The following is a 25442-nucleotide window of genomic DNA, read 5'->3' as shown; positions in this document are numbered from 1 at the left end:
GGCCATATGTGCTTGGACTCCGATAATTATTAATACATCAATTATTATTATTATTATTATTAATAATAATAATAATACCTCAAACATAATATGAGGTATTTCTTGTTAAATTGATGTCATTTATCTTACATTAAGATGAGTTAACTCACAGTATATAACTAATTTTATTATTATAAATTTCAAATACACTAGTGAACATAAATTTACTAAGCAGAATGCTCTTTTTCTGTTATTTCAAAAGTAATGGACATACACTATAATGATCGGTACTAACAGAAAAGCTATTAAAACTGTGAATTTGTCAAGATTTTTGTGCAATAATGACACCTTATTTGTTTTGGATGTCTTTTTTGTAACCTTTGGCTACGTTGGCTATATTTCTGTCTGAGGCTGAGCATATTTGAAAAAAGTTACTTTTGTTCATTTCTTGAAACCATGTTGTTACCTCCCAGTCACCGTACTTCTCCTAGGCGCAGAACAACACGTCGAACTGCTATTGGCTGAGCTCGTCTCCGGGTAGTGGCGCGCCAATCAGCGCGGGCCACGGTATGACTGTGTGTTGTGTTTTTCCACTGCTGGTTGGACACCGGCAGTGTGATGCGCTTGCAGCATTGGTGAGTGGGTGAAGTGGAGTATAGGCGTATAGGTGTATAGGTCACTGCACAGCCTGAAGAATTGACCAAAATATTGATTAGGCATCAAGAACAACCATGCGAGCGCCACTGGGTGAGTTAAAGGCATGCATTTTGCTGCAGATAACTGTTTTACTGTCTGAAATGTGTTTGCAAGCAAAGTGTGTATTGTATACAGCTTAACTTTTGTTATGTACAATACACCATCTTGGAATGTAGAATTCCATCTGGGAGAATACAGGTTAATATGCCCAAATTGAAAAGAATCATACTGTAATCCTGCTGAAGGGCATTTTAAACAGGCGTTTCTTCTACACATTATATTTTAGTTAAGCATGGACATGTTGAGTGAGTAATGGTGGTTATGGCCTGTACAGCTCATTCATCAGTCGTTCATATTGCAGTACACCAGTTATAATAATCAAATTCTATTGTGATGAATTAAAGCAGTCTATAATTACAGAAACTTGTTTGCCTTGTGGGAATTCTTATGAGATTTTATTTTTATTTATTTATTTAATTTTTTTAATAAAACTGATGAAATCACATGCAGTACTCCAGCACAGATGCAAAATATTTGCACTTTCTTCACCTATTATCTTTTTGTCTCTCAGGTGTTTTGGTGTGTTCCCTGGCTGTACTCTCTGTCCATGGTCTCTACTCTGCCAGTGATGATGTGATTGAACTCACCCCCTCCAATTTTAACAGGGAGGTCATACAGAGCGACAGCATCTGGCTGGTAGAGTTTTATGCCCCTTGGTAAGTTTGAAAAATGTGGTGGTGATACATGGATAGGCACAGGTCAAGTTATTTTCCTACCTGAAATAATGGTGCTGAACCAGTTCTGCATGTTAAGCTAAACTGATGCTCTCCTAGCAGTTGAACAGTAGGGAGGAGGGTAAAATATTGAAAGCAGATGATGACTGGCCACTGTTTCCATACAGTTTTGTAGGTGCACCCCAAAAGCTGTGTTTTAGCTATAGACCTCTTAAAGTTGAACTTTATGATTTGCATCTTATTAGTTTTTGTTTGCATATGTTACGTAATACAAACATGAGCATTTCCATTATACCCCTGTGGCTGTGCTGTGCATTTCATGTTTGAAATGTTTTTGCGCAATACCTGACATCTTATGGTCTGTCTTATAAGGTGTGGTCACTGCAAGAACTTGGCTCCTGAATGGAAGAAAGCTGCCTCAGCTTTGAAGGTAAATTCTGAACTTATGGATACACCACAATTTATTTGATTTTAGTAAATGTTATATTTAAATCTTTTGAATGAACAAGTTGGATGAATCTAAAAATGAAAATAGATGTAATTTAGATTTAAAAAAAGTACCTTCTAGTGCTTTATTTATTGCTAATAGTATTTGTGTTATGGCACAGGGCGTTGTGAAGGTGGGTGCTGTGGATGCAAACCAGCACAACTCACTGGGAGGCCAGTATGGGGTCCAAGGCTTTCCAACTATCAAAATTTTTGGAGCTAACAAACACAAACCAGAGGAATACCAAGGTTCAGTACTGCAGTTTCAGTAAATGTCTTGGCAAACTTACAAAATGTTTTCCTAAAAGGTGAAATGAGTAATTTCTTGGCCTCTATTTATTGACTCCCTGCAGAACTGCAAAAACCCATTGGCTAGATTTTCTGGTTACAGTTAGGGGGAGGAACTGAAAAGAGAGCCATCAAGTTAGACACTTTGTGCTTTCCGTAGTTTGCAACAGTATTGTGATCACATTAGATGTAAAACACGTAGACAGACGATTGAATTGTGCATGTGATAACCAGAAACGCTATTCATTTGAATAGGTTACGTGCTGTTTAATACAGTACCTGTGTGTACAAGAAGTCAAAGAAAATCCTATATTTTAATACCAGTAAAACATTACATTTTTGTTTTTTTATTCATTTTTAATTATTTTTAATTGACATCAGAATGAGCTTTATTGCCAAGTGTTCTTGCATACACAAGGAATTGTTTTTGGTGATAGGAGAGCATGCTACGTAAGATTAATTACATGGAAAGATATTTATAAAAATTTGCGAGAGTTAGCTGAACTGAAGGTGTAAGAATAAACACGAAACACACATCATCATTATCGTTGGAGAGTTCGAACAATTACGTATAAGCTGTGTCATCACTGGAGCTTGTGCAGTTGCTTTGGGCTAACTGCAGTGGCTGACCCAGGTGACTGGTCTTGCCTTGCTTTCGTGGTACTTTGGTGGCATACATCATGGTGACAGAGCAGTTACAACAACAAAAGTCTGATAAAATTGCCATGCATCACATCAAGCCACGTAGCAATCCGTCGAACACGCGTATTGAATGCTTTCAAGCAGTTTTTCTGAACACTCCCCTTGGCCGAAAAATAGACAGTCCTGTCCCAAACACCAGTGTTTGAGCCAATGTTGCTGTTTCAGGCTAAGCAATGTTTTCATAGTGCTACTGTTCAGGGAAATTAACCTAGAAATGCCCAACTTCTAGGCTGACTTGTACTTTCTGCATTTGAAACTGGGATAGGAGAAAGTATTGAAAAAAATTACAATGAAATGAATGGCTTGCCCTTCTTGGGGATGCTAAGTGGGGTTTGTTCTCTCTGTCATAGGTGGGCGTAGCAGTCAGGCTATTGTAGATGCAGCTCTGAATGCTCTCCGCTCCCTAGTCAAAGACAGACTTGGTGGGAAGACTGGAGGTTCAGACTATGGCAGACAGGTATTGAAGCCCACCATCACGTTTTTGTTATTCTCTAGCTTGATCTCTTTACTATATTATTATGTTTGTCTGTGATTGTTTGACTGTTTGGTTATGTTGCGATTAGAGCGGAGGTGGTAGCGCTGGCAATAAGAAAGATGTGGTGGAGTTGACTGATGATAACTTTGATCGAACTGTGCTGGACAGCGATGATGTCTGGATGGTAGAGTTCTTTGCTCCCTGGTGTGGACACTGCAAAAAGTAAGTCATTTTCTGAAGTAAGTCCCTGTACTTCATAATACCTGTTTATTTGTCATTCCACTGAAATAGTACCTGACATGCTGTGCCATGCATTACTTAAGTGCTGAATCAATTATTCATATGGATTCAAAGACACAATAAAATTCCTCTGCCAGCTGGGGTTTTCCCATATTGACTCGTTCCTCTTTTCAGTCTTGAGCCCGAATGGACAGCAGCTGCCACAGAAGTCAATGAGCAGACAAAGGGGAAAGTGAAACTGGGTGCTGTGGATGCTACTGTCCACCAGGGCTTGGCAAGCCGCTATGGGGTATGTTTTGAGTATCGTCACTCACATTTAATGTGTTTAGTACAAGAATTAGTCTATTAAAACCTATTAAATACCAGTATTTACAATTTATCCCTAGCTCAGTTCCACATGCCAGAAGACTTCCAGGTTAAATTAACTAGTAGTTGACTAATATGGGTTTTCCAATGGTGGATACAGATATTTAGTGAACATGATGGACAAAGTGAATGTGATAAACATAATACAATTTAACAACAGCAAATCAGATGAAAAGAAAATAACCTTGGAAGTGTTTACTGTCCATTGACGGGTCTATTGGTAGATTTTGGAACTGACACAAAGGAAAATTAACACTTCTGTTAATCGGCCAATTGAAAATGTTTTTTGGTTAATGCAGATTATTGCAAAATGGCCAAGAAATGTCTGTTTAATTGGCCTATCACTAAAATGATTTTAGCTCCAGGGTTCCAGTGGTCATGACAAACCTGGAAATGTCATGCACACTTAATTTGATTTAGTTTTCCAGGCCTCCATTTTTCTAGTTAGACTGTGTTCTAAAATATTTAATTGGTTAGATATTGCTCTTGTGTAGAATAAAACTTGCATAACAATGTCTGATTTATGAGAATCATTCTTTTCATTGAATCAGAAGATGGAAATTAATGGTCCAAAAAGTGTGTGAACTCTGTAGCTCTTTTCATTCCCTTAATATATGAATAATAGCATGACCGTTCAAAGACTGTTGTCACAGTGCCAATATGGTAGAATTCCTTGTTCTGGGAGCCATGTTTCCCCCAGGGCTTTGAGTTCACTAATCGGCTAGACTTACTGTCTTTTCTGCTGTCTTGGTTGATTTGACTTCGGTAGATTCGAGGCTTCCCCACCATCAAGATCTTTCGTAAAGGAGAGGATCCAGAGGACTATCAGGGGGGACGTACCCGATCTGACATCATTGCTCGTGCCCTGGACCTCTTCTCTGACAATGTCCCTCCTCCAGATCTTCAGGAGGTTAAGTATTATCTCTCTATTTTCACACTCCAAAATTTAAAAAATGTAGTGAAACCAGTGTTATTTAAACAAATTGAATAAAATAAAGGGTGTTTTAATTTCTCTTTAAATTGATTTGATTTGTTCAGTTGGATTTATGTCATTTTGTTTTCTTCAGATTTTGAATGAAGATGTCTTAAAGAAGACCTGCGATGACTACCAGCTGTGTATTATAGCTGTGCTGCCTCACATTCTAGACACAGGTACAGTATAAGCATAACTTTTAAACCAGATTAATTTGCTGGTTATGCTCTGCTGTGTGTTTTAGGAAAAGTGCTGATCTTTATGAAAAATAATAATTTGTGGAGAAGCGTAAAAAAGAGCGATGCCGCCTTTTTTTAATTGACATTATGAAAAGGGATCAGTGCATTGGTAATTTGCCTGTGGACAGACTATTTCAGCTACACCCATTATTAACATAACATAGCATACAATCAAGCGTACAGCCATAAAATCTCCTTAGACAAACATTTACAATAGAATAGGGCCTTGTTCTCTTCCAGCTTGACAATCAATACCCTGTGCATAAAGCGAGGTCCGTAAAAATGGTTTTCTGAGTCTGGTGTGGAAGAACTTTACTGGCCTGCACTAAGCCCAGACCTGAACCCCACTGAACACCTTTGGGATGAATTGGAACACAAACTACGAGCCAAGTCCCTACATGAGCACCTGACATAACTGATGCTCTTGTGTCTGAATGGGACCAAATGCGTGCAATATGTTCCAACATGTTGTGGAAGGCCTTAGAAGATTGGAAGCTGTTATAGCAGCAAACGGAGGACCAACTCCCTATTAATGCAGATGGATTTAAAATTAAATCAAAAGCACATATCGGTGTGATGTTTGGATGTCCAAATACTTCTGGCCATGTACTATATGTTACGAATGATGGATGGTTAATTTGAGGAAGATTTTTAACTCAATCCCTGTATTTTCTTTATACTTACAGGTGCGTCCGGAAGAAATGGTTACCTAGAGGTTATGATGAAAATGGCAGAGAAATACAAGAAGAAGATGTGGGGGTCAGTTTTTTCAGTATCATCCAGTTCAGATTGAGTACAAGTCAAGATTGGCCTGCCCATAAATAACACCAGTACATGTTGAAGCTTGTGGGCTAAAGACAACACCATAGGGAATAGAAAGTGAAATACAGTCCTGCACATCACACTCTCTCTCTGTCTTCCTCTCACTCTGCAGTTGGTTGTGGACTGAAGCAGGGGCTCAGATGGATCTGGAGGCTTCTCTTGGGATCGGAGGATTTGGCTATCCTGCCATGGCAGCCATTAATGCTCGCAAGATGAAGTTCGCTCTGCTGAAGGGTTCCTTCAGCGAGACAGGCATCCATGAATTCCTCCGGTACTAGAAGGCTTCGCCGAGTTTTTATTACTGGGAAACAAGTAACACTACAGAGACTGTTAACATGCAGTAAATTTAAGGTGTTGTTTATAATGAGCCTTCCAAATGTCAGCCTGCTTTGTGTTGTTAAAACTCTTAATGTCTTTATTTATCCAGAGAACTTTCTGTTGGCCGTGGTTCCACTGCTACAGTGGGAGGAGGAGCTTTGCCTAAGATCAACAGTGTAGAGCCCTGGAATGGGAAAGATGGAGTGGTGAGTACAGAAAACAGAGTTAGGCTGGAGAGGGTGGATGTTTTCCTTTCCTGTTCTTACCCTGTTCCCCCCCCCCCCTTCCTCAGCTGCCTTTGGAGGATGACATTGACCTGAGCGATGTGGATCTGGACGATTTCGGGAAGGATGAGTTATGAGCCCTATACCGTGGAGAGCCTGGTCTAAACTCCTCTAGACTACTAATACCCAAACAATACCCATGTCTTCTCTCCCATGGATGAGAGGATGGTTGGGACACAAAATTCCTTAAGACTCCAGAAAAGATACAAATAAAGCAAATGGTTGCACAGCTTTTTTTAAAAACATCTTCCTATTAGTTTAAAAATGAGGCATTGTTGATACATCATAGTAGAGCTATTCAGGATAGTTCACCCAAAAATGAGAGTTCTATCATTTACTTGCCCTCACATTGTTCGAAACCCATATGATTTTCTTCCGTGGAACTCAAAAGGAGAATGTTAGCTGTAGTCACCATTCACTTTCATTGCAATTTTTTCATACAATTAAAGTAAATGGTGACTGAGACTAACATTCTCCCTAACATCTCCTTTTGTGTTCCACAGGTTTGGAGCAACGTGAGGGGGTGTAAAATACTGAATTCAAGTTTTTAGGTGAACTATACCTTTAACATTTGATTTGGTGACTGATTGAATCTTTCAATCAGCAGGTTGAGCCAGAATGTGATTGTCTGATTATTTTCTCTGTCCAATCACTTGTTGCAAGCACACTCAGCTGAAAGCAGATGTCACACAGAGGTTCTTCATAGGACGCTTTTGCAAACTGTTTAAGAAACACAGTTTTCTGTAATATCTGTTTCATAGACAATATTGACTAGGTTTAATCTGATGATTCTGGCAATATAGGCTACAACGGTCACCTCTAAGCAGTGTGACGATTTATGTAACTTTTCCATAAATTCAGCATGTCCTTTCCTACGGAGAAATGTCATTTTGACCCAAGTTGAAATAAGCATAGAATTATTTATTTTTTTCACAATTTCTCCCGCTGATGTGACAAATGTTTTTTTTATTTTTATTTTTTTTTTGGCTATTTGTTTTTAAATGTGTTACTGAAGTCAGCCAACGTGTATCCAAATTTGCCTATTTATTTGATGTGCTGGACAGGGTGTAATGTGGGCATCGTGTAGATTTTTCTTACACAGCTTTGTTTTGAAAAACAAGATGTTTTTTGTTATGAAAATAAAACAAAAGTAATAAATTGGCTAGATTTTATTACAGCCCTGTGACAGTTTACAACTCAATCTTATCCACACTATTGAGCAGTTCTTACCAATATTCATATGTTTTCAAGTGGACCCCAGTGACTTAAATGGCTTATGAATCAGTGGTTTATTATCCATGCAGACAAGTACGCTGTTCAGTTGTAAAGATCCAACGTTTAGATTTGCACTGATGCTTTGGCTTCACAAAGATATGTCTGGACATCCCATTCCCAGCTACAGTAAAGACAACATTACTGTCTCAAATTGCTTATAGCACAATTACTACTATACAAAATTAAAAATGACTCGTCTAATATATCCAGTACAAATGTATGGTTTGGCATTTCATTTCAACTATCATAAAACAAGGCATTTTACACAGAGCTTTTTGAAGCACAAAAATACTTCCATGCAACAGTGAAAATTTAGAGCATTATCTAATAAGCATGATTGTTAATAGTAAAAAAAAATTCATTCTCTGCATTAACACAAAGAACTTGGAGAAACTAAGTTACATTCCATGCAGCTACATACACAAGAGCATCTGTACTATTTATATTGACACTGGACTAGAGAAAGGACTAGGAGAAACTAACCACCTCTCTGCCATTCTATCTGCTCCATATGTCCAAATGGACAACAGTGTTGAAATATTAATGATTCAAGCACCGTAGCAGCCTAAAGGCAGATGGCTGCTGGTGTTTACCTTGAAGGCAGCATGGATGTAAAAAAAAAAAAAAAAAAAAAATATATATATATATATATATATATATATATATATATATATATATATATATATATTAGGACTGTCCGCATGAGTTACTTCATAGTAATCTTGAACTTTAGAATTGAAGCTAACCAGGTTTTCAATCAGATGTTAAAATGCAGTGAAATAGAATCATGTGCACTGATTCGATTGCACTTGAAAATATAATTACGGAATGTATTATATTTTGAATAATTTTCTTAACTCCTGAGAACAAAAACTGCCAAAAGAAATGCATTAGCATATTTCTATGGACTAATTAAATCTAAAAGCTGTCTATGGAAGAAAAAAAAAATGCATGTAAATCAAAGCAGCTATCAGTCAAACAGTGGGCATACAGAGATTTTCAGTATATTCTGTAATTTAAATTTTTTAAATAAAGAACTAAACATTTTGATGCCCTAAAATGTATCATGATTGGCAGGTCAGCACTTTCAGTCAGGGTGCTTCAAATTAATCGAGACCACCTGTAGTGCAAAACCCATGCTGGACATCCGATCAAAACACAACTAATTAAAGTACTATGATGAGCAGTGCCGTACTTTCATATTTAGGCAGTTTCATTTCGAGGCAAATTTTTACTATTTTAAGAGCAATGTTTGGATTGAATAAGACATGGAATGTTTACAAACATCCTGTTTTGACCCAAATGGCTTAACAGCCATTCTAGGTATTTGAAGGCAGCACTACCTGTTCATTTATCTCCTTAAGAGGAATGCAAACAATTTTAATTATTATACATATTTTTTGGTCATCCCTTAATATAAAATACAATTATGCCTAGATATTGAAGACAACTCAACATTGTCAAATCATTCAGGTCCAAACAGTATTACATCAAAATAACAACATGCTGGAGTACTGATGAAATGGGTACACGGCCTTTAACAAGGACAAATGCTAACAAGCAGGAAAGTATATAGAAGTTTATCATTGTTAAAGACAGCAACTAAAGCAACTAACTTCCTAATATTTCTGTCTTTTGAGTGCGCATGTGAGTGGTTGCCTGTCAGCTGCTTTTAACACCTGTATTTATAACTGTCGAGACGTGCTTTGGTCAGACTGTAGTAGTCTGACAATAGAGGGGTCGCTCTTGGCACCTTTGATGAATTCCTCAAGAGAGAGTCTGCCTAAAGAATCAAGAAAACCAAAGTTACATGATCCATTTCCATGAGTTAAGTGATATAGACATTGCTTGTGCAAGCAGTTAATTAAATGATAGATAAATAAATGATAGACTATTAAAAAATATTAACAGTTAGTGGGAGTCAGGTCTCAGGAGCAATTCTTACCATCGTTGTCTGTGTCCATCTGTCGGAATATCTTGTCTGTGCGTTTCTCTGGAGTTGACTCATCCTCAGGCATCTTCATTACAGATGACACCATTTTATAAATTGCCTACGCAAATTTGTGAAACTGTGTCAAAACATATGTTTCCCATCACATCCAAAGACTTCAAAGTTTTCAGTTCTCTGTTTTCTGTCATTCATATGTCTTAAACAACCTGTTTCAAGTTCTGCCTTTATCTCTATTCCATCTGAATCTGTTTTCCCCATTATGCCACAACTGACAATTAAAACTGACTTGAAACCTCACATGAAATTCCACATCATAAATTAACCTTTGAAGTCATACAAAGTTAATCAATTCAGATGTCCATCAGACAGTTTCTCTGTTAGATAAATTTTATTGCAAGCCTCTTCTTTGCAGGTGTCAAAGAGCCATCTACGTTATTAACATTGAGAATCAACAGTCCTTTTGAAGTAGTGAACAACGCCTTTGTGTTTGGCCACCATTTGTGGCAAGACCATATGGCCTGTGGAACACTTGATTGAGGAGATCTGTTTATTCAGGATGTCCGTATCACCAAACATTAGACTGAGCCAATATTGATATGGAACAAGCTGCTCTGAAACCAATGGCTCGTCAAGCAAAATACAGAAATGCAAATTGAACTTGAAATGAACAAAAAGGAAGACAACGAATAAAAAGTACTTGACTTGTTTGTCTTTTAGCTTTCCTAAGAATACACACTGTACATAAGAATTCATTTGTACAGTACAAAGAGGAAACAGCAGCTGTTTAACCCTCATGTTGCCTCTAGTGTTTTTATGTTTGGGGTACCAGAGACTCCAATGATGTACGTGTTAAAATAATAATAATAGTAATCCTGAAATTAACCTCTTATTTTTTCCTATGACCTAATCAAAACCATGTAGGCATATTTTATTGAAGCTTTAATCTCTCTGTTTTATTACATGTTTAGACTTTTTAGAAATGACTGGTAGCATTGTTTCTGTTTGGGGTCAATTGGACCCCAGCAAAAACACATTGTAGAACAACACAATAAAAAAATCTAATTAAATAAGTGGCAGAGGTGTATCTCTAAATGTAATTGATTTATAAATGCTGTAGGCTAATCAGAGAATTTTAGCCTCGTTGTATTCAACTGTTCATTGTTTTATACTAAGGGTCTCTGATAACCCAAATGTAAGTAATGTACTATTTTTCATGGAGGACAGCTGAAGCATGTTATCAAGTTGAAATTTTGTTTATAATCAGTTCTTTTTAGATAGGATAGTTCCCACCAAAGTTTACATTTCTGTCATCATATACTCATCCTCACATTGTTCCAAACCCATATTACTTTCTTCGGTGGAACACAAAATGAGATGTAAGGCAGAATGTTAGCCCCAATCACCATTCAGTTTATGGAAAAAAGATGCAATGAAAGTGAATGGTGACAAGACTAACATACCAACTAACATCTTTAGAGTGATTAACCTCGTGCGATCCTGCGTCCACATGTGTGGACTTTGTATTTTGGCTTTGCTACTTGCAAAACATAATTTAAATTGATTTAACCTGACTGAATACTGTTCACAACAATCTACATGGTCATTTAAGGGCTAAACTTCTGGCGCACTGAGTCACGTAACACAACAGCACAACGTTGATTTCCATGAAGCGCTTCTGTGGCCGCAGCACCGACAAAAGTGCCTCTGGTAAGAAACCTCTTTAGTTGTAAAGAGTAGCATCTCTAGTTTCATTTGATATGCCACTTTAAAATTTTTTTTTTTTTTTCACATGTCAGCGCACTGAACATGATGTCCACGATTGTGGAAAATGGGACCATATCCCCTCAAAATTTAAAAAAACATGTTAGTTATTTTGAATAACTTTCAACATTAACACATCTGTGAGTCATTTCGCTTCATTTTAAAATATATGTAGTTATATTTTATTTTGTTATCACTGTACAATATGGTTCTATTCATTAACATAATAAAAGTAAATGCAATTTTTACAGTGCTTTTTCACATTGAGAATCAATGGGTTCTTCCAAAAGCTGAAAAATGTTGCTTTCAGAGGCTTTATATGGAGATTGAATGAAAATAAGGAGCATTTTGAACTGTTCTGAGACTAGTGCAGACAGACAGCACACTGGAGGGTAAGTCAATCACTAAATAGGGAGCAAGGTAGCATCCTATAATTTCTATGCAGCTAAGTTCATTCACTCCTAAAATCCAATCAACTTATCTGAAGTTACTTTCTATAGTTTGGAATTATTAAAAATTTCACAACTTAGTCCCACTGTCCACATACATAGAAATAAAATTTTAGGAAAACTATTTGCTCTTTTTTTGTGCTTGTTTATTAGGTGCTACTAGTTACAAATCAAAAAAGGAAATGGAAAATGCACACAGCAGTCACACTCGGGTCTCAGGAGGTTAAATGATGACAGATTTTTCAATTTTGGCTGAACTATCCTTTTTAATATGATTTAAGCTATTTAAATGGCCTCTCTGAGCCCAACCGAACATAAGGGTTAAGAGCCAGACAGCTTGTGCTCTGAACTCACCTGTACAATCTCCAACATTTCAGCTCGGCTGATGTATCCATTGCCATCCAGGTCATACATGCTAAAGGCCCAACGGAGCTTCTGTTCCAGGCCTCCACGCGAGGTCACACTCAGTGCAATTATGAACTCCCGGAAGTCAATAGTGGCATCACCATTGGTGTCAAAGGTGCGAAAGACATGTTCTGCGAACTTTGAAGCATCACCATATGGAAAGAAATTGGCATAAATCTTCTTGAATTCCTCAACCGTTAAGTGGCCGGAAGGGCAGTCCTTCAGGAAACCGCGGTACCATTCCTGCAGCTCGTGGTCTGTGAACTCCGTGTTCTCTCGCAAGTCATTCAGGACCTCAGGGCGCAACTTGCTGTTTTGTTTACCCATGACGAAACTGTAATACCAAATCCTTGCTCCTCTCCACTGAATTTTCTGCGTTCTCTGTTAGCACCCTAAACAAGTACAATGAAATAGATATTTTTAAACCTAAATTAGTCTCTTTTATACCTTCTATGCCAGCAACAAAAAAGATATTCACATTTCCTCTGCCAGATGTGGGTTTCTGTATAATGGAAAATGTGTAACCCTTCCAAAGCGAGGGAGTGGATCCTGGTCTCCATGGAAACCATTTAATACCTTGTTAAGGTGAGAATTTATTGACTCCTTTACAGTGGGGGAGGAGGGCAGACAGGGATGCTTATATGAAGGCATTACTGCCACTACACAACCTTAGCAACAATCAAGTTAGTGTGGGTTACCAGGGAGATGAAGAAGAGATGTTTGTTTTTTGTATTTTTTTTTTTTTTTTTTTTTTTTTTTGCATGTGTGTGGGTAATTTGGAACGGTAGGTGTCATTTACTGTACATGAGCCTGTGCTTGCGGCATTAAGAGGGGGCAGAGTGTGAGGCACCATCAGTTTTATTTAAACAAATCATAGAAAGACCATATACTATAAATGATGAGGTGGCATGGATGGTGAAATTTAATTTTAGGTTACATAAGTCTGCTACATGGCCATATGCTCTCACTCCCTTTCTACATTCTACTTGTCTTTCCATCCATTCTTTAGTTTGTCCCTAATATTGTTTCTATTCTGTCTTATTTACATTTTAGTACTATAAGACTTGTGTAAGTTTACATTTGCTATAACTTTTGACTCAGTGCATAATGGGATAAACAAGACTCTGTATATATTTCTGTTTGCTAAATTATACTTTAACAGATGAGCATAAAAGAAATGACGATCTTAATGTAGGCAACTTTCACTCCTTTGAGCAATAAGCCCTGCTTTGCCGTAATTCAGTCCACGATCCCCCGGTTTCAAGACTGCTTGGCGGTGGTAGATGAGATCATGGTTCATCATGAAAATAAATTGGTGCTCCTGTGACTAAAATACCTTCTGCCATCCATCTCTTACTGCATCCACAGAGCAAAACTGTGACTGATTACATTTTTTGCTAAATAAAAACTCTCTCATGGGTTACTGAGTTAGCGGATGACCTAAAAAATCCTTCATTTTCAAACATACCATAAATATCTGTTGGGCGCCTGGATTTTCATGTAAGAATTATGGCTGACGATTTCATGTTTTAATTCAGTGTGATTGTGTAAAAAAATAATATATAAAAACAAAACAATGCAATTAGTCATGTCCCTGACCATATGTAAATTCCATAATAAGGAATTTTCCTACCAACGGAGCAGTTCAAGCTTGAAGTACCACCTTCATGAGTCGCAGTCTGCAGTGGGCAGTCAGCGCAGCTCCAGCTGTACAGGCAACACACATCTGTACAGACCAAGGAGCGTTACAGACAACAAACCAACAGCTGTTCAAAGACAGCAGCACAACAAAATGCAGGGGTCTCAAGACGTGTTTTTCAAAGTTTCAAATCACATTTAACTTGACCAACCTAATCTCATAGAATGAAGGTTACAATAACTATATTTTTACAAACTGATTTTTACGTGCCGAATTCTACATTTCGCTGCCGTTTTCTGGTGAAATAAAAACTAGAGGCCCTACAACAGCTGTGTGTTATTCACTTTCACACAAATTACGAGTGCAACATCTGATTATAAGTTTTTAAACACTTATTTTTCATTTTATTACTCACACACTGCTATGTTATGATATCGAAACACTTTTACTATAGCACATTATTTGAAAAACTTTATATTTTAATGCTTGTATTACAGATCCACCTAAATTTACACACATATTCCAAAGTGAAGAGCTTCTGCGGTTGCTAACCTGATAGAGTGTTGGACTTTGGACTCTGAAGTACGCAATTCGAGCCCAGTCAAGCATGCAAGCTGACACGTGCAATGACAGTGTCATAGAAGCGACACGAGAAAATGTGCTTTTCATTTCTCATTTTGTTTTTGGACACTATCGGTCAGGTTTAGGTATTCGTTACGGGTAAGGATGTCTGTTTTGTGTTACCTCTCATCTGATTTTAGATCACTATTGGTTAGGCTTAGGTTAAAGTTTTAGGTTAGGGAGGTAAGTTTTAATCATTAACACCTCCATTTAATATTCACCTTAAAAACCTTGTTTGATTACAACAACATTTCACTCGTTTTTGGCGCCCCCACTGGACATTTATATATAATACATATTGATGTATATTTAATTATTTTTATTATATTATATATATATTTTTCTTTCTTTCTCAGCAAATATTTATATAAGCAATAAATTTGATTTAGTAATCAGCATATCATTGAATTAACTGACAGCCCAATAGTATGAATGTAAAAAAGGCACATTTTTATCAGTTAAAGCTGTACTTTCTTAAAGGGATTGTTCATCCAAAAATGAAAAAAACTCACCCTCATGTTATTCCAAACCTGTCTGACTTTCTTTGTTTTGTGGAACACAAAAGGAGTTGGTAGGCAGGATGCGAGCCTCAGTTCCCATTAATTCTCATTGTGCGGAAAACACAGCATCAATATTCTTCAAAACTTCTCTTTTTGTGTTCCATGAAAGAAAGAAAGATAGTAAAACAGGTTTGGAATGATATGAGTGTGAGTAAATGATTACAGGATTTTCATTTTGGGGTGAACTATCCCTTTAAGGAGCTACTACGTACCTTTTCACTTATTAGAAATACATTTTATAGATCTTTTTAGACTTTATAGATTTTTTCTAGTCATGTTGTGTCCACCTATCCAAAAAATGGTTTTGCTCAATCTGCTAGTTTGTCAGGGCCATCATAAGAGTGGCTCCTCCCTTGGCTGGAGTCACATGGGTGAAGCTACTTGCCAGGCAGCACACAGGCAGACAGACATAAACATGGGCGTAGTAGCTTTCTGCTCCCTCCCCCTTTTCCCTCAGACACTCACCAAGCCACAAGAAACCCAGAACTTTCCATTCTAAAGGAAAAAATGTAAGCTACATGTGCTTCTGTCAAATGGAAAAAACTATGAAAAAGGAAGAGTCCCCACAGTCCCTGACCAAGCAGAAATAACATCATCACATGTGGCACATACATAGAGAGCTAAGATTCAGGCCCACATATTCTCTCTGAAGAGGAGCCAAAATGAAAGACATGATGAAAGGAGCAACGAGTCAAACATAGCCTTAATGTTCAAAATGCTTTAAAAACTCTTTGTAAAAATTGAATCAGAACATACCAATGTGTGAGACACATCTCTTTGGATGAATTGTGGGTGGAGAGCAGATGGTGTATTACTGTGTGCTCCAGTACCTCATGATTCAGAAGCATCCTCTGCCTCTCAAGTCACAAACCATAATGCTCTACAGGTGGTTTCACAACTGGTGTCTTTCTATAAATGATACAAGTGACACTCACACACCATAAAGGTACCGGGAAAACCATATAGATCCTTATGTCAACACGCGCAAAGAATGACGTAATAATAGTTCTGAAAATGTTGATCAATGTAGTGATGGAAAAAGGCTCAAAGTTAAATTGTACAGTTTAGACATGCAGTTGCAATGTTCCCTATACTCACTTAAAATGTGTATGAAAAATTATGACAATTTTGTCATTACTTGACCAAATTTTCTTCCAAACTTGTATGACATTCTTTCTTCAGTGGAACACAAAAGGAGATGTTAGGAATAATGTTATCATTCTCTATCAATGTCATCATTCAATATAATTGCATTTTTGGTCTATAAAACGAAAGTGAATGGTAACTGACACTGTCCCATTCTCCTTAAACATCTCATTTTGTGTTTGGAACAACATAAGGGTGAGTAAATGATGACAGACTTTTCAGATTTTTGTGTGAACTAACATTATAGAGTATTTCAATTTGGTATTTCATTTATTGTAGCTGTCCTTGTATTTTCGCTGTTTAATGTAAATGCCAGTTTATATTACATTGTTCCCTGTTGCATTTCTCACTGTATTTCTAACCTTTGCCCAATCTGTCTAAACCATGTCTTGAAAGGGAATACAGTATTGTGTCACAATAAGCAGCTCTTACAGTGCTTCTAATGACTAAACAACATTCCTCTATGATTTCCCCACAAGTCCTAGTTTCCAATTTCTCTCCCTGTAGCCATGGTAGCACAAACTTGTCTTTTTTACCCTCCCTCCTCTCATTAGAGTACCAGCCCATATTACCATTTCTGAGCATCAGTCCTGCCAGTCTGGCAATTGTGAATGTTGTGCCTTGCCACCAGATTTCACACATTCATACAACATTTTTCCCTGAGGTCTGTGGGAAACTAGACTCCCCCCTTACCTACAAAGCTTCAACTACACTTCAACTTTTGCCCTCAATTTTACAAATAAGCAAAATGCAGAGCTTATATATGCTTTACTAACAACACATCAAAATACAGTTTTCTCTTAAAGGGATAGGTTACCAAAAATGAAAATTCTTTCATCATTTGTCATCATTCCTCATGTTGTTCTTTCTTTCGTGGAACACAAAAAATGTTAGGTAGAATGAAAGCCACAGCCAGCATTTACTTTCATTGTATAGAAAAAAACATACTAACATACTCCCACATCGTCCCACAGAAGAAAGAAAGTCTTATGGGTCAAGAATATGGGTTTGGAACAACATGAGGATGAGTAAATGAAAACAATTTTGGGTGAACATATAACCAAAGAAACATTACCTGTAACAAGTGGGTCCCACTTTGTCTTAGTATACGTCAGTGCAATTCAACATGCAGTTGTACAGTATTCATCTTTGACCCTTCATGCATAAAACATCAGCTCCATTAACTCTCTGTGTATGTGTGTGCTGGTGTGTGGCTCATTAAGCCTTCTATCCCCCAATACAACATAACTAAAATGAACCATGACAGGTGTCAAAAGAGCAGTAAATTAGAAAACCCAGTCTTTCTGCTGCTGCAGCAGACCATACAATTACAGGAAAACAAACAATCCGTTTGTACCCTCATCTGAGAATTCTGAGTATTTTTCCACGAATAGCTTGTTGCTAAATGTAATGATGTCAAAAGGTCATCCAATACATTTCCCATCATCTGTTCAGGGGAGGAATGCACTGAAACAATTTTACACATCTTGCTTGTATTGACCGGAACCAGACGAGAACTGGAGATGGAAATGGAATGTTGACAGAGGTTGAGGTTGCCTGATAGGTTTGTTCTGACATTGACTGCAACTTAGCAGGTATGCCAAACAGTTGATTGTGAGGCTTCACAGAGAGACTTGATTGGAAAAGTGAGAAATCGACCTCCTGCTCCTGTTGTGAGGCCCATGCTGTGACCCACGAGGTGATCATAACGGGATATTAAGAATACAAATAGCAACAGAATTACAAGAATAACCTAGTTTTGGCAGACAACTGTCTTCAGACTCCATACTAAGTATTGAAAATATGCTGCACTGCAAAATGTAAAAATATCTTCTATATACCTAATTATAAGCATAGCGAAATATATGTATGACTATGACTCAACTTATATCAATATACTGTATACAGAGAGAGATTTAACTAAACCAGATGGATGGATGGATGGATGGATGGATGGATAGATAGATAGATAGATAGATAGATAGATAGATAGATAGATAGAAGTAATGAAGTCGTTTTAATATGGTTCACTTTACGGATAAAAGATGGATTGTAAAGTATATGACTAACATTGGGGGGGCTGTCTTATTCAATGTAAGATCTTGGTTAGTTTATCTAGGCATTAGAGTCACCCCATGTGTTCATGCATGGTCTGCAATGGTAAATTGGCCATAAACTAATAAACAAAATGTTATTTAAACCTGGACTCTAAATGATCGCCACAGCTACCATCGTGCAAAACCCCACAGACTGCTATTTTGAGAGACCTCTTTCTTTAAAGCAGTATTTGGACTGAAGTTGAAGATTATTCTTTCGTGCCCATAAAGAACTGTGCATTAATTTCCAGAGAGAATGGACCGCTATCATGCAAATCAGTGTAATAACTGTGCCACAGAGAAAATGCGTCATAAATGATTGGTTATCAGTTTTTTAAACGCACGGAATAAATAAAAAGGTTTTTAAAAAGACCTCAACTTACCTTAAAGAAACTGAAAGAGCTGATATGTCCCCCAATTTGACAGCTGTTGGCTTGGTCCGTCGGGTCCCGAAGAAGGAGTGTCCTCACACAACTTTCAACATTTTCGCTGTATGGAAAAACTTAAAGAAGCCTATATTCACAAACTAAAATTATATAAAAAGGTATGTTTACACGTACAGGATGATCTTGGATTTTAAGAACAGAACTGTTGATTTAACATCAAGGAATCGGAAAAGTAAGAAATTGTAGAATATTCTACAGACTCCATAACATCTCAAAGGCGCACCTCATGAAACCTCATCATTGAGCGAGAGACCTGACACCACACACAGCCCTGCTTCGTTGTTGATGGGCGAGTCCACGACTTTAGGGGAGACTCATGTTACAGTTGAAAAGGGGATGATAATATTACATTCGAGAACATTCACATTATAAACGCAGATTTCACTTTGTGAGAACCAATAAGATATGGTTGAAGTCAAAACTCGAATAAAAATTCCGCAAATACGTCATTTCTGCACATCCACAACGCTCTAGACTGGGAAAAACACCCACGCCACTGTATGGACCCGTCCAAACACTGCGAGTCTGAAGTAGAGCAGACTGTAACTTCTGCATCAAGTACAGTTCGTGTAGCTATACCGAGAAAGAGCGTAAAATTGTTTCAGGATTTTTTTTTTTTTTTTTTTTTAACGTAATATTTGTCTGTAAAAAATCAGATACATAAATAACGTGAAAGAAGGGGGAATAAAACACACACAAAAATAAAATAAAAAATAAAATAAAAAAACAACCACTGGGCGGCGCCATGATGATTCTAATTGCCTGTATTGTAGTTTTTATTTTTACAGTGCAGTACTTAAAGTTTCAAGTTCAAGTTTCCCAGTATCATTATTATTATTATTATTATTATTATTATTATTATTATTATTATTAATCTAATTTCAAAACGAAAAGTTCATTTATAAATTAAATCCTCGCGACTGAACGGGGATGTCATGTTTAGACTTTCATGGTGGAATTTAATTATAATAATATATTTTAATATAACAAGTTGTCTATGCTTTTGAAACACACTGTCTGCTGCAGAAGTGAAGAGTTCCAGATGAAGAATGTCAAATAAATATCCAAATATTGTTGGTCTGTCTAAACATGACTTAAACAGTAAGGTACTGCAAATGTTTTTTTTTTTGTTGTTGTTTTTTTTTTTTTTTTTTTTTTTTTTTTTTTTTTGTTGCCGGAGCTGCCGTGTCGGGACGTGGGCTTGCTGTTGTGAAAACTGCGTGAGTAAATTGGGAGGGGTTATTTGCAACTTCAGGGTAATCTTGAACTCGAGGTTTAGGCGGCCGCTGTTGATGTGTTCTACGAATGCTGTATCCCACGTCCGGTAGCGGGTTAGGAAGCCAGCCGTACATTTTGTTGTTGGGTTATTTGTTTTACATGCTTGTGGGTTTCTTTTCTCCGGGGAGGCCTCATTGAATGTTATGTGTAATGTTATTTTTCGTCCCCCGGCGTTTGTATTAATGGGATCAACCTGCAGCTACCAGTTACCGCATTTTAAACATATTTCACGTTAGCGTTCTGTTATAATTTACACAATTGAAAAATATTTTACTTATGGTAGCCATCCAGCTTTTACCTTACAGTATTTTTCGTTACAAAAGATTCCAGTCATCTTTAATTACCTCATGGATATTTTACAAATTGCACTTATTCTTACATTCACATTCGCAGTACAACCTCAATTAGGCACTTGCAACTTCTCAAATCTGTCACTGCAATTTCAAATCTTCGCGCCTTGACTTTTGAAACTATTTTCGCGATATATCTGATGCATAACTAACTTGTGCACTTGCAAACTCGGTGTAGGCGAGAGAGAAAGGCGGGGCAGGGGGAGGGCGCAAAGGAGTGGTTTTAAAGCTTGGTGACTAGCCAATAAAATCGGACATCTTTTGTACACGATGTCACGACCATCGACATATAAATGGTCATGACACCCGCGGCCTTAACATTACCAGATGTACCAACACTTCAAAAGGACAGACATAATAATAATTTCCCCATGTTTCCCGTTTTCCTCAATACATTCCTTCGCTTCCACCATGTAACACTGAGCAAACGGCATAGATGGTTTAGAAAGACCAACAATTTCAAACAAAAAAATAACTCCTGTTGTTACACGACAACGAATGCCATATAAAACATATGTAACCTGATTTTGTCTGTTTACTGATAGTGGCACTTGGTGGCCAAGGTTGTTAAAAATTTTTACCGCATGCATTTTTTTGAAGTGGAAAAAAAATTTGTTTTTTGAAGAGAGAAAAAAAAAGTTGTTTTTGAAGAGAGAAAACTCTTATTTAAAAAATAAATTTCTCTTCAAAAAAATTTTTTGTTTCTCTTCAAAAAAATTTTTTTTTCTCTCTTCCAAAAAATGCATGCGGTAAAGTTTTAGGAGGAGAGAAAAAAAATTAAGACTTAGGCTCAGGAAGGAACTGAGACACCATTTTAATTTTTTTTTTTCACTGCAATTTTTTTTATCCACCTTGCGGTTCAGGGCTTCCAGAATACGTGCCCCCCTAAAGGAAAAAACTAAAACAAAACAAAAACAAAACAAAGGGCTCTATTTTCGTGAGTGTGCAAAGCACAGCGCTATGTGCAACGACCGTGCGCTACATCTTATCCATTTTTCATGAGAGTGCTATTTGTGAGTGCAATTTTCATGCCAGCGCAAGTGGGTGTGGGTGGGAGTGTTTGCGCTATCTGTGGGTGTATATGCGCAAAATGTGGGTGTATTGTATGTTAATGAAGAGCCGCAATTTGAAGTACAATTTGCTATTTTCCTGAGAAATAGGTAATTGCGTTAAGAAGTTTCAAAAGCAGGTCTGTTTTCAGTGCAATAATAATACTTACATTCCCTGTAATTTAACAGAGCATACATAAATCCAAATCCTAATGAGAATACAATTTTCTAAGCATATGAAAGGAGCATGTCCATATTTCTACTAAGGCTGGGAAATATAAAACGTTCATTTCTATAAATTTCTAAAATTAAAAAAAAATTACGCAATTAATACAGTATCCATTTATTTTTACTTCCTGAAACTTCACACGATAGGAGAAAGTTGTCCCAAGTTGTTCCTGGCAGGGAGTGAGGCATCTGCTGCCTGCCAGGAACAAACCCAGGCACCTTTGCACAATGTACATTTGCGCACGTCATTCATTACATGCGACACATGTCCCTGGCATTATAAACACAGGAGCGGATTTACTGTATGGAGAATGGAGACTTCACCCACAAGCGGCGTACCAAGCGTGCGAGAAATACAGGCAAGTTGCTATATCTCTTCACATCGCCCGAAAATGATCATTCACTTTCATTTCATTCATCTGAACCAGTGTCAAAAGCGAAACCATGTAAGAGAGAACCAGTGTGTGCCCGATAGAGACTAATAAAGAGAAAATAATAGTTTTGAGATTTTAAACTTCAACAAATTAAACTTCAGAATTTAATATGTTTTATATCTGAATATATGTATAGTTTCTATAAATGCATGGGCAATTTACACTTAAGTTTCTCTTACCAATAAAGTTTGATATGAATTAAATCTGCCCATTTAATCCTATTATTAAAAAAAGTCCACTGGAAAACGGCAGTAGAATTTGCCCAAATCGTAATAACAACATGACTGCTGATTTTATGGCATGTATACATATACTTGTATCACAGATTACTACCTGTATAAATGTGTCTAATTAACTATCTGCAAAAAAAAAAAAAAAAAAAAAAAAAAAAAAAGGGGGAACATTTTAACATATTTAAGTATATTTTATATTTATGTGTATTTTATATTTATGACTAATCAATTTTTTGCAGACAAAGTATAAAGTATATATATTTATGATGATTTTTTTTGTAATGCATCATAATTTAATCATGATTAATTGTGATTAATCATAGAAAACTGTGTGATTAATTAGTTACAGCCTTATTCACAGTCCTAATTTCTACTGTTGTAATTCATTGCATACAGTCCATTTACACTAGCAAGTTCTTATGAATGTGCTGTCTTTGTTTATATCACTGGTGCTTGAGGGAATGGACTATATAATAGGACGCAGATGCTGCAATAACCAGAGAAGAACCTCCGAATTAAAATGCACTTGACCCAGCCCATTAGCATGTTGCATATGCAATTTCTCCAAACCCACTTGCGTCTAGGTTTAGCGCATGCTTGAATGAAAATATCAAAACTTCATGGCCATGCCCACTGACTTAGCGCTTATGACTTATGGCATAGCATACGCTTAGAGCTAGCGCTCTTAAAATAGGGCCCATCATGTCTCATAGGAAACAGTTAGTCAGTGGATGTCAACATTTGCCACCTCAGCCTGTTCCTTAGACAAATCCATTATATGACTTTAGAAAACTTGGAATAGATGTGTCATATGGACTACCTTTATGATGCTTGGAGCTTGACAATACAGTTATTCACTTTCCCTGAAAAAAGCAGCTTGTACATTCTGCCAGTTGACTACATTTTTGTTTCACAGAAGAAGAAGAAGAAAAAAAAAATAGAAAAACATGAGGTTAAATGATGTCCTGGAACAAAGTCACTAGTTCTTAAATCTGTGTAGGCATAGTTGCTTATTATTGTGTTGTGGTCTTGTGTGCACCAGGCATTACTCTGCTCCATTACTCATTATTACTCCTGCTTTGGCCTTCATTGCACTGTCGGTCTGGTGGCAAAATTGCATAAAGTGTACTCAAGGGCTTGAGACTGAGTTTCAACATTCCCAACTTTAAATATTTTCAGCATTTCCGCAAGGGGGCAGCAGATGTTGCACTGTGATTCCACATGAAGCACACATCCTGGCTTGAGGAAAAAGCAGTTTGTAGTCCTGAAACCAGGAAGAGAATTAGCATTTAGAACATAACCTATTGTTCTCATAATATTTTTTTTTTTTTTTTTTAAATCCCAAAAGAAATTCCAAAGAGAAGCCATGGTAAATATGGTAAAACATGGTAAATTGCCTACAAATGACATCAAAACTGATGTACAGTAGGCTTACTGCAATATAAGCCTACTGTACATTCCCATATAGAACCATCTAGCCAACTGTCTAAAACAAAGTTGCTGAGAAGTTTGTCTCTATAGGCAATATGTAGCTACTCTGCTAAAAATCATGCTCCAATTATTCGAAAGGCTATTCAATGTAATTTTTATCTCTTCGTAAGCTTTCCACCTTATTTTGTCCTGTTGACATCCAAACTGATTTAAAATGATTGAAAAACATAAAGGAGGCCCACCTCACCAAAACAGAAAAACACTCATGATCTCTGATCTGTGTTTGTACAAATGACCTTTGCTCATGTTCTCGAACAACAAGGTATTATAAGTGCACAAATCAGCTTTGAGTTTAAGAAATCGAAACATAAGTATTTGTACAATATTTATATAAATTTACAGCTGAATGGACCCCAGACCTGTAAATTACCTCCCACTTTTACAAATGATTCTTGTGAACAATTTGATTGAGTTCAAAAGCACATACAGATGTACAAATATTGACAGGTATAAATGTACCTCAGACACACAGGGGGCAATGATCTTTTATGGTCACTCCATCTAAGAGCGCAAATATCTTTACAGCAACTCTTTACTTCTGGGGGAAAAAAAAAACCTTTTCACAAAGTGTACTTTATACAGTATATGACAAATATGCAGTATACATAAATTGTGCAAAAGAAAAAAAAAAAAAATTTGATAAACAACATAAAAACAAACCCCAGAAGCTAAATATGCGTATTATTCTTTCAAGTTCATTAAAAGCTATATAAAAAGGCTCTGTAAAATCGCATAACAAATGACCAATTAGTAACAATGTGTAAAAACTGCTGTAAATTCTGATTAATTTCTAAAACATTTGAGAGGGAAAACAAAAGTAGATTTTTTAGTTAATTCTAACACAAGTCAAAACAATCAAACACCTTTCAGTATAATTAAATAAATAAATAACACCTAAGTACATTTTTATAAAGCTGTAATTAAGCTAATTTTTCATATGGCACTTTAACAATTGAATTTTATTCAGATTTATATATTTTAAAAGTTTTACCATTCAGTGTCCTACTTTTTAATGTTGGTTTAGCCCAGCTTTTAAGGGGCTAAACCATGGGGAGATGAGATTTTTTTTAACTTTAACTAAAACAAACAGTAGATGATGATTCTTGGGTTTGACATGATTGATTTGTGTCTGTTTATTTGGCATAAAATCAGCCAACCATTATAGTGGTGCTGCCAATATCTTGCTTCCACCAATCAAATTGCAATAAAGTCACACATGCTTTAGAAATTTCCAGTGGCTTTAAAGGGCAAACTCTTGCATTATTTGAACACAATGTTACTCTGATAGAAGAAGATATGAAAAGTTAGATTTCAAATGAAATATTTTTAGGTTTGCCATATAGTATATTGTATATAGGAAGAAATAAAAATAGAGTTGGATCAAAAATTTTTTGAACTGAAAATGTTATCATTAAAGTGGGGACCAAA

General features: G+C 36.7%; 2 protein-coding genes and 1 long non-coding RNA gene across 4 annotated transcripts; 1 reads left to right on the top strand and 2 right to left on the bottom strand.

The window, feature by feature from the left end:
- Window positions 1–590: 590 nt before the first annotated feature.
- Window positions 591–8371, top strand: LOC127415631 (protein disulfide-isomerase A6-like). The gene is made up of 13 exons (XM_051654394.1): window positions 591–726; window positions 1247–1391; window positions 1782–1839; window positions 2018–2144; window positions 3236–3342; window positions 3449–3582; window positions 3775–3889; window positions 4736–4876; window positions 5034–5118; window positions 5865–5937; window positions 6113–6271; window positions 6428–6524; window positions 6611–8371. The coding sequence occupies exons 1-13, from the start codon at window positions 711–713 to the stop codon at window positions 6677–6679; spliced, it is 1326 nt and encodes a 441-aa protein (XP_051510354.1). The 5' UTR covers window positions 591–710; the 3' UTR covers window positions 6680–8371.
- LOC127415635 (hippocalcin-like protein 1) lies at window positions 7757–19248 on the bottom strand. Of its 2 annotated transcripts, XM_051654403.1 has the most exons (5): window positions 18889–19248; window positions 14077–14169; window positions 12393–12835; window positions 9823–9928; window positions 7757–9660 (listed from the first exon to the last, which is right to left on the bottom strand). In XM_051654403.1, exons 3-5 carry the CDS (start codon window positions 12768–12770, stop codon window positions 9563–9565), a joined length of 582 nt encoding a protein of 193 aa, XP_051510363.1. In that variant the 5' UTR covers window positions 12771–12835; window positions 14077–14169; window positions 18889–19248; the 3' UTR covers window positions 7757–9562. The 2 variants fall into 2 exon arrangements, with proteins under 2 accessions (XP_051510363.1, XP_051510362.1); XM_051654402.1 differs by lacking the exon at window positions 14077–14169 and having other exon boundaries at window positions 18889–19244.
- Window positions 19249–23343: 4095 nt separating this feature from the next.
- On the bottom strand, window positions 23344–25039 carry LOC127415637 (uncharacterized). Its single transcript, XR_007892967.1, has 3 exons — window positions 25006–25039; window positions 24474–24552; window positions 23344–23787 (listed from the first exon to the last, which is right to left on the bottom strand). It is a non-coding gene; the product is annotated as an uncharacterized LOC127415637 (long non-coding RNA).
- Between the last annotated feature and the right edge of the window lie 403 nt (window positions 25040–25442).

The sequence above is a fragment of the Myxocyprinus asiaticus genome, chromosome 25, assembly GCF_019703515.2.
Source record: "Myxocyprinus asiaticus isolate MX2 ecotype Aquarium Trade chromosome 25, UBuf_Myxa_2, whole genome shotgun sequence".
NCBI classification, from domain to species: Eukaryota; Metazoa; Chordata; class Actinopteri; order Cypriniformes; family Catostomidae; genus Myxocyprinus; species Myxocyprinus asiaticus.
This window is presented reverse-complemented; position numbering and strand designations above follow the sequence as displayed.

Excerpts from the sequence above, each read along its gene's own strand:
- LOC127415631 (XM_051654394.1), top strand. Across the intron at positions 2,145-3,235 it reads CAAACCAGAGGAATACCAAG|GTGGGCGTAGCAGTCAGGCT; the intron begins GTTCAGTACTGC and ends TCTCTGTCATAG. Across the intron at positions 3,890-4,735 it reads GCTTGGCAAGCCGCTATGGG|ATTCGAGGCTTCCCCACCAT; the intron begins GTATGTTTTGAG and ends TGACTTCGGTAG.
- LOC127415635 (XM_051654403.1), bottom strand. The coding sequence starts at position 12,770 with ATGGGTAAACAAAACAGCAAGTTGCGCCCTGAGGTCCTGAATGACTTG. Across the intron at positions 9,929-12,392 it reads AAATGTTGGAGATTGTACAG|GCAATTTATAAAATGGTGTC; the intron begins GTGAGTTCAGAG and ends AAATTTGCGTAG. Across the intron at positions 9,661-9,822 it reads GATGGACACAGACAACGATG|GCAGACTCTCTCTTGAGGAA; the intron begins GTAAGAATTGCT and ends TTGATTCTTTAG.